Source organism: Panthera onca, chromosome D2 (assembly GCF_046562875.1).
Source record: "Panthera onca isolate mPanOnc1 chromosome D2, mPanOnc1 haplotype 2, whole genome shotgun sequence".
Lineage (NCBI taxonomy): Eukaryota > Metazoa > Chordata > Mammalia > Carnivora > Felidae > Panthera > Panthera onca.
In genome coordinates this window covers 71,862,083-71,875,572 of record NC_138349.1, presented here as the reverse complement: position 1 = coordinate 71,875,572, position 13,490 = coordinate 71,862,083, and the positions used below count along the sequence as shown (strand labels likewise).

The 13,490-nt window shown below is 56.7% G+C and overlaps 1 protein-coding gene across 2 annotated transcripts in view; it reads right to left on the bottom strand.

Annotated features, from left to right (window-relative positions):
• Window positions 1-3,240: 3,240 nt before the first annotated feature.
• The window catches only part of TRIM67 (tripartite motif containing 67), a 57,135-nt gene continuing 46,885 nt past the window's right edge, over window positions 3,241-13,490 (bottom strand). For both annotated transcript variants that reach the window (XM_060642804.3, XM_060642805.3), the window contains exons 7-10: window positions 12,352-12,490; window positions 10,694-10,997; window positions 7,905-8,067; window positions 3,241-6,763 (exon numbers count right to left, since the gene is read on the bottom strand). In XM_060642804.3, the coding sequence (XP_060498787.1) occupies window positions 6,698-6,763; window positions 7,905-8,067; window positions 10,694-10,997; window positions 12,352-12,490 (672 nt within the window). In that variant the 3' untranslated portion in view covers window positions 3,241-6,697. The remainder of the gene's footprint in view (window positions 6,764-7,904; window positions 8,068-10,693; window positions 10,998-12,351; window positions 12,491-13,490) is intronic.

Sequence of the window (13,490 nt, the reverse complement as noted above, 5' to 3'; positions counted from 1 at the left end):
GACCTGTGGCGCGGGGGAGTCGATGCCCGGATGTCTCCCTCAGATCCTCTTTCGGGTAGAAGAACTTACTGTTCTGAGCGCTGAAGGCACAGCCTTCAGCCGTTGGCCCTCTTCAGGGATCACCTCACCTCCTTCCCAGGGTGGCCCACGTCCGTGCTGGATCGAGACGGGAGTATTGAACCCAGTGCCCCTCTCCCAACTCAGAGCGGCAGAGGCCTTTGCTGGGTCTGCGTCCCAACCCGATGTCTCCCTTGGCCGGCCCTGCTTCCTTCGCTCCCAAGGGGGTTGATCCGCAGAGCCCTTGCTCATAAATGCCCTGCTGCCTCATCTTGGAGTCTGCAACCGCCCCTCCCCAGGTAAGCCATTCAGGGATCCAGCAGCTAACCCGGCAGTGAGGCCGGGCCGAAGGGGCTGCTGGGGGAGGTGTGTTGAGATGGGTGTTTGTGAGGACCACAGTTTGAGGAAGGCTGAGAGGTTTCAGGTCGGACGCACCTGGGCTCAGACGGTGTGGTCGAAGGGGCCGGTCGGTCTCCCTGATGCTCCTAGGTTATTAGGAGGTCTCCCCCAAATCTCAGTTTCTCGTAACCCCTGACCAATGTTTTATTCACGAATGTACCTTAACCATGTGCTAACTGTTACCAATGTCTAGCCCTGTCCCCTCTTGCGAGAATGAATTCATAAAGCCCCCCTTGTCTGAGATGCACCTTACTCAGAGCCATGGAACCGCTTCAAGATCTCGTGGGCACACGCAGCACAGCCCTATGGCATCTCACAGGCGCAGGCCCTGTGGTGGAGAGACGGGGTGGCCTCCCTTCCGCCTCCCCTGTCCCAGCCGCCCGCCGCCACCCAGGGCCCGCGTGGCAAGAGGCGCGCCCTGCTTCTGGGCAGTAATCCAGACCGGGCCCTGCCTTTCGGTTGTTGGCAGTGTCCGAAGAATTTATTTCAAATCTGCTCAAGACTGTGATAAAACTCAGGTTTTCCAGAAGGCAATACACAAAGTTAACCAACCCCCCAAAGACCAGAAAACACAGTGTTTGCAATTCAAAAAATACAAACGCTCGTGGATACCAATACAAAAATTAGAAAAAAGTTGCTTTCCCCCCCCTCCCCCCCTCCCCCCGTGTTTCCAGTGGAACACGAACACCAACGGGACCGAGAGCTGCCACCGTATACGGACAACTGTGACAGAAAGTGGATGCGATGGTGGGGGGGGGGGGGCGGGGGTAAAGGAAGGTAGGGAAATGCGAGAACTGTGGACAGCCAAAACAAGGACACAGAGCTTGTTACTTTTAAAATTCCTTTGCCAACGTGAAACAAATCACTCATGCTGAATACGACAAAGTTAGTGGGAAAGCAGCACGTCTACATCATGCATTTAACGTCTTCTGCTTGGCTCACTCCGCGCTTCCTCTTGGTGCCGAGGAAGTCAGGCTGGGGACGCCCAGCCACCGGGCGCGGGACGAGCTGGAAAGGTCTGCAGGCCCTCGCCGTGTTCCTGCTTCCACAGCCACTGGAGGCCGCTTTTCCGGATCTGAAGTCTGTGTTTGGAGTCTCCTCAGAGGCTGCCTGAGGGCCTGGCCTGGTGACTGGCGCCCACCTTGCGGGGGTCTTCCCCAGGACTAGGTTGGGCAGCCCGCGCCCTCCAGACAAGACTCCCCTGTGGGGTCTGGACTCCCAACTCCTGCCTGAAGCCAACGTCGTTCACAAGGAAAGCCGGGAACCACCCCCCACCCCCCTCCCCAACAGGTAGTGCGAGTGGAGTCCCAGGGCCGTGCAGACTCCCAGCTGCGGGGTCAGGTGCCTCTGGCCTTACTCTTAGACATTGGTTCTCAAAGCCACTCCCCTGCCGAGATCTTCGGAAACAATGGAGACACAGCATGGGTTGGGGGACACCTCAGATGTTAGAACTTAAGGTGACCCAGGAGACAGAGAGGCAGGTCAACCTCTTTCTACGTTTTATGGGGGCTTCTGCACACAGATGCCTTTGGGACTAACAATGACAATGCTGACGTGTGGCCTGCTTACAGCACGTTGCACCAAAGTACCGTTAAAACAGGCCTCGCTGGGAATGGGAACGTCTGGGGTGTTGCTTTGCATGGTCATGTGAAGCCTATTTCAAATGTCAATTTTCCCTCCTCAAGGCCAGGCAGCAGTGCTAATACATACATGCTCCTGGTCACAAGAGGCTGGGATGGAAGACACTGTCTTGTGGTGGGAGAACATTCTGGAAGGTCACCACACAGGCTTGATTCTTTGAAGGGGACCATTCGCCTAGACTCAATAGATCAGAGACTATATTCTTTTCTTTCAAAAGCATTCCCTCGGTGGGGATACCGAGGCACAGAAAGATTTAAGACGTGTGAACCAATATCAAAGCCAGGCTCAAAGACACGAGTGTCTGAGGGCTGAATGCGGTGCCTGAGCCACACATCCTACCCCACACCTACTCCTACCTATCGTACAGTCCATTTAAAGCGAAAGCCGCCAGGATCCCTTTCTCTTTAAGGAGGAACCTGCCAAGGAAAGTGATCCTTGAAAACAGCTTACTGGCTTACTTGCAAAACAAAAGTAGAGATTTCCCAGAATCAGCAGAGACCCTAAATATCTTCTAATGAGATCTGATTAGATTTTTAAAACCAGATAATAGGCCACAAATCCATTAAGTTCCTGTTGCCTCCAGGCCAAAGCGGCCAAGGAAACATTTGGTAACAAGTGTTGCCTTCTAGGAATGGGGGGTGTCTTCTAGGAGTGGGGGGGGCGGGTGGGGGCATCTTCAGTAAATACAAAGTGAGACCTGACAGCTTGGCCTCTGTTGGTGGCTCACCTCCATTTCCCCCTACCTGCCCCGGCTGGCAGAGCACTGCAGGCCTATGGAAGGACAATCCTGGTCTTGGGTAGGAAGGCCACACATTGTGATACAGGCTTTCCGGGTAACGCTGAAGTGGATACCCCAGCATCACCCTGCATATCGACGCTTGGACACATGACAAACCGTTAGTGGTTCTCAACCCAGGGTGTCCCCTAGGGGACATCTGGCAATGCCTGTAGACGCTTTGGGTCGTCACCCCTCACTTGGGGGGGTGCTACCGGCATCTAGTGTGGGGAGGCCATGGCCAGCCCACAACAATAAGAGAACCCCGGGGGGTGCTGAGGTTGAGGAACCCTGGCATTAGCCATGGCCTGATGTGAGAGTGTTTTCCGGCACTCCTGTGCTGAGTGCCCCCCCCCCCCCCCACCTCGGAGTGTTACCTACCCTCCCTATCCTCCCCATCTCACCGCGTGTGGGTGGCCACAGGACAACTGTCTGCTCGTCTGTGCTGAAACATGCCTTCACAGGGGACCGAGCCTTTCACTTGCAACCAGAATTAAGGCTAAAATGCAAATGTCCCCGGAAGAAGGACACGTAGAACCTGCGTTGTGATCCCTTCCTGAGAATCTGTAGGCAGAGGGCACGGGCACCGCAAGGCTGGGCTTTCCCGGGCACCCAGAGCAGGAAGCACGAACCTGTTCCCAGCGTCCCTGGTGAACTCCGGTTCTGCCCAGGCTCACTCTGGAAAGCATGACCCTCCTCACTCTCGGTGGGCCACGAGGTGCCCGAGGGCGCTGTCACAACCACAGGGTTCACAGAGGGCTGAAGATTCAGCCCAGAGCTATATATAAAACTGTATACATAGTTTTTATGCCAGTTACTTTGTGGGTCAGGATTACTGATGTCCACTTTGATTAGAATCATTATTTTCCCCGACCGGGCAGAGAGGGCTGTGTGCAATGTTTTAGCTTTTGCTTTGAATTAGGAGCTAGGGTGCTTTGCGGTGAGTCGCCAGTGGACGCTTAAAAGGGATTCATTCTAAAAGGAAAGGCATATGCTTTGAGCAAACTTGCTCACGAGCAGAGCACGAACCGCGGAACGACGTCAAGGAGGCATTATTTACAATGCATTGGGACCTGACATTTAAGTTACTTTGAATTCTCTTCTCACTGAAACTGCTTGATAGACAAACACCAAGTGATTCCTCAGCAAGCCCAACAAAAGCATCATTCTGATACAATTCCAAGTACAAGAATGCCACCACATTGTAAGGGGACAGGGAATTCGATGGCCAATGAGACATTCACGACCTGTAGCCTCTGCTCCGAATCCCAGGGGCTTCCTGGGAGGGTGACGTAAGTCAGGCCACAGCCGTTGATGATTCCTTCTTTGTTTGGCCGATCCCTTGAAAACAAGTGTGGCACAGACCTGCCTTCTCTCCTAGGTTCGTTCTTGTCCCTGAAAGGTGTTTTGTGCTGAGGACAGGAGAGGTGGCTTCAGGACAGCCTGACACGGTGCTGCTGGGTTCCTGGAGGAGGAGCAAAGCCGGAAAGGTGCCTGCTGGGGACACTCACGGGGCCTCCTGGAGCTGCTGACCCCTGCAGGGGTCAAGTTCTGGCGGCTTCCCTCTGAAAAATTACCTTTTTCTTCCTAAAGAGACCCTCCCCGCCCCCGCCATTGTGGGACTGCTGCTTCTCCCTGTTCCACATTTCCCTCTGACCCCAGTGCTGGCTGTCCCGAGGGTGTCACCAAGTCCAGCTGAACTCCAGCAGCTCCTTTCCGGAGAGGCAGAGCCAGGGCCGCCTGGGGAGCCCAGCTTCGGGGATTCTGGAAGCTCCCCAGCCTTTCATCCAGCCCCCACCACAGGAAGCCACTGCCACCTTCCCCAGCCACACTCACTCCTGGTGTCACTCCCGGCACGCTGGCCAGTCTTTTCCCAAAGCCGATGCATCTGGACCTGCCGGCCATGCTTCATCAGCCCCAGCAAGGCTGTGGCTCCTCTGTGTCCTCCAATCTTCAGGAAGCTTCCCCAGCTTCCAAGCTGAGTCCACCCGGAGCTATGGCTAAGGAGTGAAACGGAGAGGCAGGTGCAGGCGGGAGGACAGGCAGGAGCCTGCATCCCCCTCGGGGCTCTGGCGGGGGTCCGGGACAGGACGAGGAAGACCTCCGGGTGCCTGAGAAACCACGCCGCTGGTGGAGAACCAAGAGGCAAGACCTCAGCTCCACACGCAGGTGGTTGCCAGGACCCGAGCTCGGAGGCCGAAACAGCACCAAGCAGCTCCTGAAGACGCCGGGCAGGTGGCCTAGCCGGCCACGTCTGCCCACACGGCGGGGACGAGGCAGCCTCGAGGTCCGAGGGTGCGCGGGCTCTGAGGTAGGATTGTAGGATTTGCTGCTAGGGGGGCAGGATCTACACAGCGTTGGCCTTGGCCGCTCAGAAAACAAGGGCAGTGTCTACACAAGCAGGTAGAACCGAGTAAACACAGTTGCTGCCGGTTTATGGGCTAAGTTTTATAAAAATCCAATCCAGCAAATGGACAAGGTACTCCTCAACCTCAAAAATAAAATGCTTGATAAAATATATTCTTTTTAAAAAGGAGAAAGGTTCGCCACCAGATGGAAATGGAGGTGGCAGGTGACAAAGAGGAAGAGAAGGAGGGGACAGGAAGGTGCTCTGGGGACAGGACCGCGGCGGGCTCCGGGCTCAGACCCCCGAAAGCGAGCTCTGTTTCTGAGGGATGCAAATGACTCTATGGGGACCTCCTGGGCCCATGAGGGCGCCCTGCTAGGGGGCTCGGCCTGGGCCTCTGGCAGAGCCAGGCTCACCCCGGGAGGCTGGGGTGTAAGGGACATGCTGATATTGCTATTTCCTGCCTTCATTAGAGGACCTGCCCATCCCAAGGCAGAGGCACCACTGCCATGGGGGCCGTCTCCTACTTTGATGATGACAGTAGGGTAGGTCTGGAAGAAAAGGTAGGCAGACTCTAAGAGGCTTCCCCAGGGTCCCCCTGGGAGGACCAAAGCCTGAAAGAGAGCAACTCAGACAAGCTTGCAGTTCCAGAAGACAGCTGCCGGCCAGCAGACACGCTTCATGTGGTCACTCCAATTCCATTGTTTTCTTTTGTGTTTAAGGACGAAGAACTGAGTGAATGCATTTTCGCAGACGTGTGTGTGCGTGTGTGTGTGTGTGTGTGTGAGAGAGAGAGAGAGAGAGATGATTAATGAAGGACCAAAAGAAACCATTTTAAAGGTTCTCAATAGTTCAGTGGGAATGGTGAAGGTCAAGATTAATGCCCCTTTCTATTGACCTTGGATTAGGTCTGCAAGGGCATAATGTTGTGGAGACTCCAGGACCGAAAAAGCAAAAAGGAGAACCTTTCCTGGAGGAGATGTGAACCTGCAGCCTCGGGACAGAGAGGTGTCCCAGCAAAGGGTCAATCAACACTTGGGGAGTGGGATTCCGGAAGTGCCTTCCCGCCTCTGCTCTCAGGATGCCAGTCTCAAAGTCGGCCCTCCTCTTGCCCCCCCACCAGCAAAAAAGACAAGCTTTGAAAACAGATGGCAGGAAACATAATCATAAACCCCGGATGCCTTCTCCCTCCCTCGAGAAAGTTCCTTTTCTGTGAGCATTCGTAATGTCCAGGAGGAATGAGAGAAACACACACGCAGCTTCACCACCGACCAGTGGCCACTTATTAACCAGCTGCCTCAACAAGCGTGGCCTGCAGACCTATTCTCACCCCCCCAAAGAAAACATGTCTCTAAGATACTGAGCGGCTGCTGGGCTGCACCCCTCAAGGCGATCGTCCTGCCCTCGCGGGTCCTTCGACCTCAGCGAGGGATGGTGGGGCTTTTCCCAGACGCCGGTGAACAGCTGGGGCCGGGAGGCTAGTTGCCCGACAGCTTTGGCCGCCCCAGGTTTGTTGGTACTTCCAATCCTGTGTGCAGGGTGACCTGGAAAAGACGACCCAGTCAGTGAGGATGGGGGAGGCCACTACGAGAATCCTGAGTGCTCAGACAGCCCAGCGGCCGCGTGCGAGGCCCCCTGTTCCCTGGGGTCGCCACAGGCAGCAGCCTGAGGGCCTCTCTGTCCTGCGGGGTATGCTGTTTATTGTCGCCCAGTCTCACTAACATAATGTCCCCGAGTTCATCCTGAGGAGCCGGTCTGGGCCTGGGTTTCCCACCTTGTCGCAGGAGCCCCGGCAAGGCTGATGCTCCATTACAGCAGGTGAACGGTTCTCATGGTTGTATATTTGTTTCTGCATTCTTCCCATGGCCTTTGTTCCTTTCTTACATCTGTTATATTTCAGGCTGCCTCAAAGCCCTTTCGTGAGTGAATGCAGGTACAAATCAATCAATCAGTGATTGATGTAGGCCTGTGAGTATTCACAGCCAGGACTCCCAGAGGGAGGAGGGCTCTGCTAGAAGCTAAGGGTAGTGCCCCCACATTTCTCTCCCACCCTCGCCCCCTCACTGAGCTCCCATTTTGTCTCTGTCCACTTGGGGCCTCCCGAGCCCTCGCCAGCCCCCCAGGACTGGCTCCAGCCCTGAGATCTAAAAGCACAACATTCCTGCCTGCTTCAGGTGGGAGCCAGAGGGGGCAGGAAGGGGTGAGAGGGGGCAGAAGGAGACTCAAAGCCCCTGGGACTGGTCTCTCCCAGCCCCCCTGTACTTCTCCTCTCTGGGGAAAGCCATACCTGAAAGGCCCCAGCGCATACCTGGCCATCGGCTCAAGCTGGGCAGGGGGCACTGACTTCCTCCTGATGGCTTAACGAATGCCTCCATCGCACCCGTCCCAGAACATGGAACCCCCACCTGCCTCCCCCTCCATTCCCTTTTCCCCCCTCCCTCCCACTGTGGCTCCACAAGCTGGCAGCTTAGCGCCTCCACTTATCTCAAGCGAACAAGTACGAACTGATCATGCCACAGAGGACCGTCCCCGGGGAATGCCCAAGGGGAGCTGGTAGGTGGCTCTCTGCCTGGGCGGGCAGCAGTCAGCTTCTTTATAGCCCACATCGTCCAAGTGCACTTCGGAGGCCCCAGCACCCCGAGAGGAACAGCCAGAGGGGCTCCCGCCCAGAAGGGTAAGTGGTACCTGCACGTTGCGGTTGAGGCTGAGGGCTGGCATGAACACCCCATCCACATGGCTGAAGGCTGTGGGGCCCTGCTGCTGCCCGTTGATGAAGAAGGTCAGAGTGTGCTTATTCAGGTCCAGGAGCACGCCGACAGTGGCCCCCTTGCACACACCGCCTTCCGTCCTGGGAAGAGAAGCCCCAGGAAGCCCCATCACCACCACATCTAGCCTGGGATGTAGGTGGTGGTTCAGAAGATGCTAGGAATATCCTCACCTAAAACACAGCCCTCATGGAGGTGCAGGGAGCTGTTCTTCTGGGCTGTGAGACTTGCCTTGAAATGCACTCTCCAGTTAAGGGCCACACAGGAAGACCTTACCCTTCGTGTAAGTTTCCTTACCCTGGAGGGATCGGCCTGTTCAGTCCCTGGTTTCCTGGCAGTCCCTGAGACCTGGGCACCCAGGGAGTTAGGGTGTGGATGAGCGGGTCCCACCTGAACACCTGGAGCTTGGAGCCTGGGTAGGGAAGGCTCCTTTGCCCTCCAAGGGAAAGAACTAGCTTGGCACCCTTTATCTCGAGGCCCACTCGACTTCAGCTGCTCTCCGAAACATCCCAGGGACTCTTGAACAGCCATGCGTGGCAGGGGACAGATGCTGAATCTGGAATCAAGTCCCCTGTCCCGAGTTGCCATCCCATGAGTGCCAGCGGTGGAGCCTTGAGACTAAATTGTGGAGCTCTTGATAAATGTCTGTGATCCCACATTCGGCAGTGGTGGGAATTCATATTGGCCCGCGAGAAGCATCTCTTCAGATGCTCTCCCCAGGCTCCCTGGCTGATCCACCTCCTGTCCGTGGAAGAAGAGGGTCCATCAGACTCCCTTCCCTTAGCTGAGGGCTGAGGGCTGAGGTCTCATCCTCCACCCCAGGTGCTCCGCTCTGATGAGAAAACCATTTTTAGCCTTTCCTGATGGGGCAGGTGCTGATTAGCGGGGGGGCTGATGGCCTGGCAGAGAGCACAGGAAAGTCGTGAGGAAAACTCGGTGCGCTGACGGGAAAGGCACTTCCCAGGAGGTCAAATTTCCCCAGGGCGGAAGGCGTGGGGTGGGGGTGGGGAGCGGTGTCAGGACCCCAGGACAGGATCCTGCAGGTGGGAAAAGGGAGCTACAACCGGGCTCCTGGTGCTATTCAGACACTGACCGCCGGGTGGCGGTAGAGACCGGCGTGAGGCGCAAACACGTGATTCCCACCCAAGCGCTGGCTGCCCCAGGTTCATGGGCTCCCCACCGCAGCCCCCTACCCGGGCTCCCTTGCCCCCCACCCCCCCAGAACCGGAGGACTCTGAGCCAATTCCTGACAGCGCCGCTAAGTAGCCCTGTGACTTGGGACGCTTGTTTCACCTAAGCCCTTGGTCTAATCGGTAAAATGCCAATCATAATAGTACTTTTCGGAGGACTAAGGGAGATCATGGAAGTCAGGTGCTTCCTACAGCCTCAGGCACCAAGTAAGCTCAATAACGCTCCGTTATTACCCCCACCAGCCGTGTATCTGGGCACCATTTGGTTTAAGCAGGTAGAGATGGAGCTGGTAGGTCTAGACTCCACTCTTCTGTGGTTTGGGAATAGCGGCGGGGGGTGGGGGGGGGGGTGGGGGGGGGTGGGTAGATCCAGTGCCGGGTCAGCCCGCAGCCCCTGGAAGCCTGCAACACCCAGTCAGCCTGCAGGGCCCAGGCAGAGGGGACAGAGGGACGAGGTGCTACCCTCCCGCAGGCCTCCAGAGCTAGAGGTCACTGCCAGAGAAATGGCAGGTGGGAGAGGTGCAGTCTGCTTCCCTGGGGACCCTCAGGCAAGTCCCTGCCCCAGATCAGGACTCCTGGGGCCAGTACACTGAGAGCCTCCAGGCTCACTGACCTGGCCTAGAGCTGGGCCCCGTGAGGTTGGCTCCTCCTGGGGAGATGGCCCTGAGCAGGCCAGGAAGGAGATCGCGCGGGGAGAGGGCAGCTCCAGGTGACTACCATTCTTTATTTCTGGGCTCCTTGGCCAGTGCTGGCCTTAAAAGATTTTCCATCCCCCACCCCCACCCTGGACACACAGGCCAGGTGTGAACACGGAATCCCTGGGTGAGGAGAAAGTAAGCACTGAGCTATGATGGGGGGGGGGGGCACTGCCTTCTCTGAGGAGAGAGATCAAGGTGCCCACAAGTCCCTGAAGGAGCCCAGGTGTCAGGGACATCTTCCCAGGGCGACCCCAAAGGGCCCATCTTCCTGTGTCCGCCCTGGTAACACCACTCCCAGGGCCGGCCTCAGAGTAAGGCAGCCCTGGCAGGGCCCTTGACAGAGTCCCCGGCAGTGAGCACCCCAATAGTGCCTGCCACTCCCAGGCCTGCCCTTTTGGGGGCACTGTCTTGGGTCAAAGCCCACACAAGGCTGGGCGGGGTGGGGGGGGGGTCACTGCCAGGGCAATGGCACCTGCTCCCTCTGTAGAGACATGGTCACAGCCGCGAGGACACCGGCTGTGCCCCTGGCTGACAGTGTCTAAAGGGAAACGGAGCAGAAGTGGGAAGGGAGTGGCAGCCGAGGAACCTGGCAGGGCCTGGTCGTGTGGCTGGCCCGGTGACGTAAAGCCACATGCCCTGGGGCCACTCTAGTCTCTGTTGCATGCTGTCCCTTGGGCACACGCTCACTTCTCCCTGGAAATGGGACACCCAAGTGGCTGAAAGGCCTCCCCCACATTCCTGATGCCTAGCAGAAGGGATGCTGTCCCCCACAGGAGCCTCATTCCCCAACTGCCCCCCCCCCCCCGCCACTGGCAACGCACCTGTTGGTGTGGGAGTTGCAGTGCATGAACCAGCTGCGGTTGTTGTCCACGTACATGGCCCAGGCCTTGTCGTCCTTGCCCAGCATCATGTCCTTGACCACGCTGGCCCTGGCCACCCCGAAGGCGGGGTCTGGGTGGTTGTCGTACCGGTCCACGTGCAGCTCCCAGTAGTGCACGCCCTTGGAGAACGCGGCTGTGCCCAGCACCACCCGGTCGTCATAGCTGCTGCAGGTGGCCGTCTGGTTGTCATTGGATAAGATGATGTCCCGGTGCCCAGAGTTGGGGTCAAAGGTGAACCAGGCCACTGGAAAGGAAGGAAGCAGAGGCAGGGATGGGACTCGCTAGCAGTCTCCGACCTGGGCTCGGAGACAGACTCACTCACCCACAGCTACCAGCAAGTTGGCATCCAGCATCACACACGCTCTTCCCTGTGTGATTCCCAGGCACACACAGGGACACACGCGCACACACGCGAACACACACACACGCACTCCCCGATCTCTGTTCATCTAAGCTCTCGGTCCCACGAACCCAGCCTTGCCAAGGAACGCAGACATTTGAGCCCCGGAGCCCCAAATCTAAATGCATTCTATGGAGTCTTGGTTTCTGACATCCTTCCGTTACGCTTCCTACGCCGTTGTAAGTTAAAGAGGAAGGAGGTAATCCCTGCCCCACTTTGTGGGTGTGGGATCCGAGACCCGGAGCGGTGAAGTGATATAACCAACGTCCCCACGCTCCATCCTCCTGTTTCGCAGTCCTCCTTCTGTTCTCCGATATCCTCAGGCTGCGGGAAGTGAGGTCCTGACTCTAGAATCGTGACCACAGTGCTCAGGGCAAGAACTACTGTTCTGCAGGGCGGAGGGCACCTAAGGGCAGAAAGCTGGTGATCTTCAGAAAAGCATCCCCAGCCGTGCCCTTGACAACAGCATCTGCCCCTGCCCTCTCTCCCCTGCGTCCTGGGGAGACAAGCCAGGCGTGTCACATCTTCCTCAGGGCAACCGCAGGATGTGCTGGGATGCACGATGACAATAAACAGGATTGACACCATCCTGGGATGCCCGGGTTAGCAGGGCAGGCTCTTGTTGGGACATGTTCTTTATTTACATCATCGCTTCCTGCTAAGGACACAGATGACCAACATCCCACTGATGCTGATGTGCTCCTCTTGCCTGAAACCTGAAAGGACGCAGCTGGGTATGTGAGCCATCAGATCTGGGCTCTTGTGCCAGGTGTTCGAGGGATAGTTTCCCACTGGGGGGAAGGTCAAACCCAGGGACTAAGTGGCCTTTTCTCCAGGTCTGTCGTATGCAGTCTCAGTCCCTGGGTCTCCCTGAGCCTCTCACATCCTTGTCTCCTTTCCCACGCCAGCAAATGGGGTGAAGAAATGGCCTTTTTTTTTTTTTTTTTGTGGCTCATGAGTAGGGAGAAGTAGGCAAGTGGCCGTGGTGAGAAGGGAGGGACAGGGCTGGGAGGAGACGCAGGGACAGGGCTGGGAGGAGACGCATACATTTCGCTGCTGCCGAATTTCCTCCATCCCTTCACTCCCCTGCCCTGCACAGCTGATAGTCTCCCCCCACCCCTCACCCCCTGCCATCCTCCTTTAGAAGCTCATCCACCCGTGGCTGAATCTGGTCCTCCCCCAGCACCCCAGTGCTCACCGTCAGATGTCTGCAGGACTACAGTTTTACTATAAGGCCCGACGCCGGAGGAGTTGAAAGCCTTGACCCTGGCATTGTAGGTACTGTTGAAGTGAAGACCATCGATGGTGCACAGGGTCTCCTTGCCCACATACACTTCCTAAAAGACGGCCAAGACTGCTCAGGAGGTGCCTCCGTTATTGGGAAAGTTTCTCTTAGCAACATGTTGACATTCAAAGTGCTAGCAGAGTTCTTGAACAAGGGACATTTGGAGGACTGGAGGCAGGGTCATAGACCGTGTCCAAGTTGGGCACAAACTCTACTCCTGGCCGGCCAGCCCCTCTGCCCGTGAGAATGTGAGGTGTGACGGGGTCTTAGGGAGGCGGGGAGGGATGGCCGGTGTGTAGCCAGATAGGCAGCTGCCCGAGAATGTCCTACCTCTGCTGAGGCCAGCCGATCAGATAGGACCCTGGATCCCAGGGACACCCACTCCTCCAGGAGGGGTGGAGGTGCAGAAACCCCCACCTCCTTCTTGGTTGTCAGCGGGAATTTAAGCTAGCGAACATGAGCTAAAGCAGCTAAATAAACAAAATAAGCAATACTTTTAAAGGAAGGGTCATCACAGGGGCGCCCACGTGGCTCCGTCGGTTAAGCGTCCGACTTCGGCTCAGGTCATGATTTCACAGTTCGTGGGTTCGAGCCCCACGTTGGAGCCTGCGCTGACAGTGAGGCGCCTGCTTGGATTCTCACTCCCTCTCTCTCTGCCCCTCCCTGACCTGTGCTTTCTCTCTCTCTCTCTCAATTTTAATTTATTTTTTTAAATAAATTAAAAAAATAAAAAAGAAGAAGGGTCATCACCCATGATGGGAAAAAGTGGACAGAGGAAGGGCGTGACCAAGCACAGGTGGGTTCAGGTGGGTTTGGGCCGGGATCGCTTCTGGATCGAGAGGGGCGTTCCGCCCCCCTCCCCAACTTCCACCACCCCTGAGGTTGCCATCTTCCCCTCGTTGGCCCCCCTGCCCCCTGAACGGCTTTTCTCACGGCCTCCTGAGAGGTGAGACATTTCTGCAGGGGACCCCAAAGATCCGTTAGTAGGGATTGACTTTGTTCCCCACTCACTTCAAACTTACCTTTGTCCTATTAACTCCCTCAAATGCACA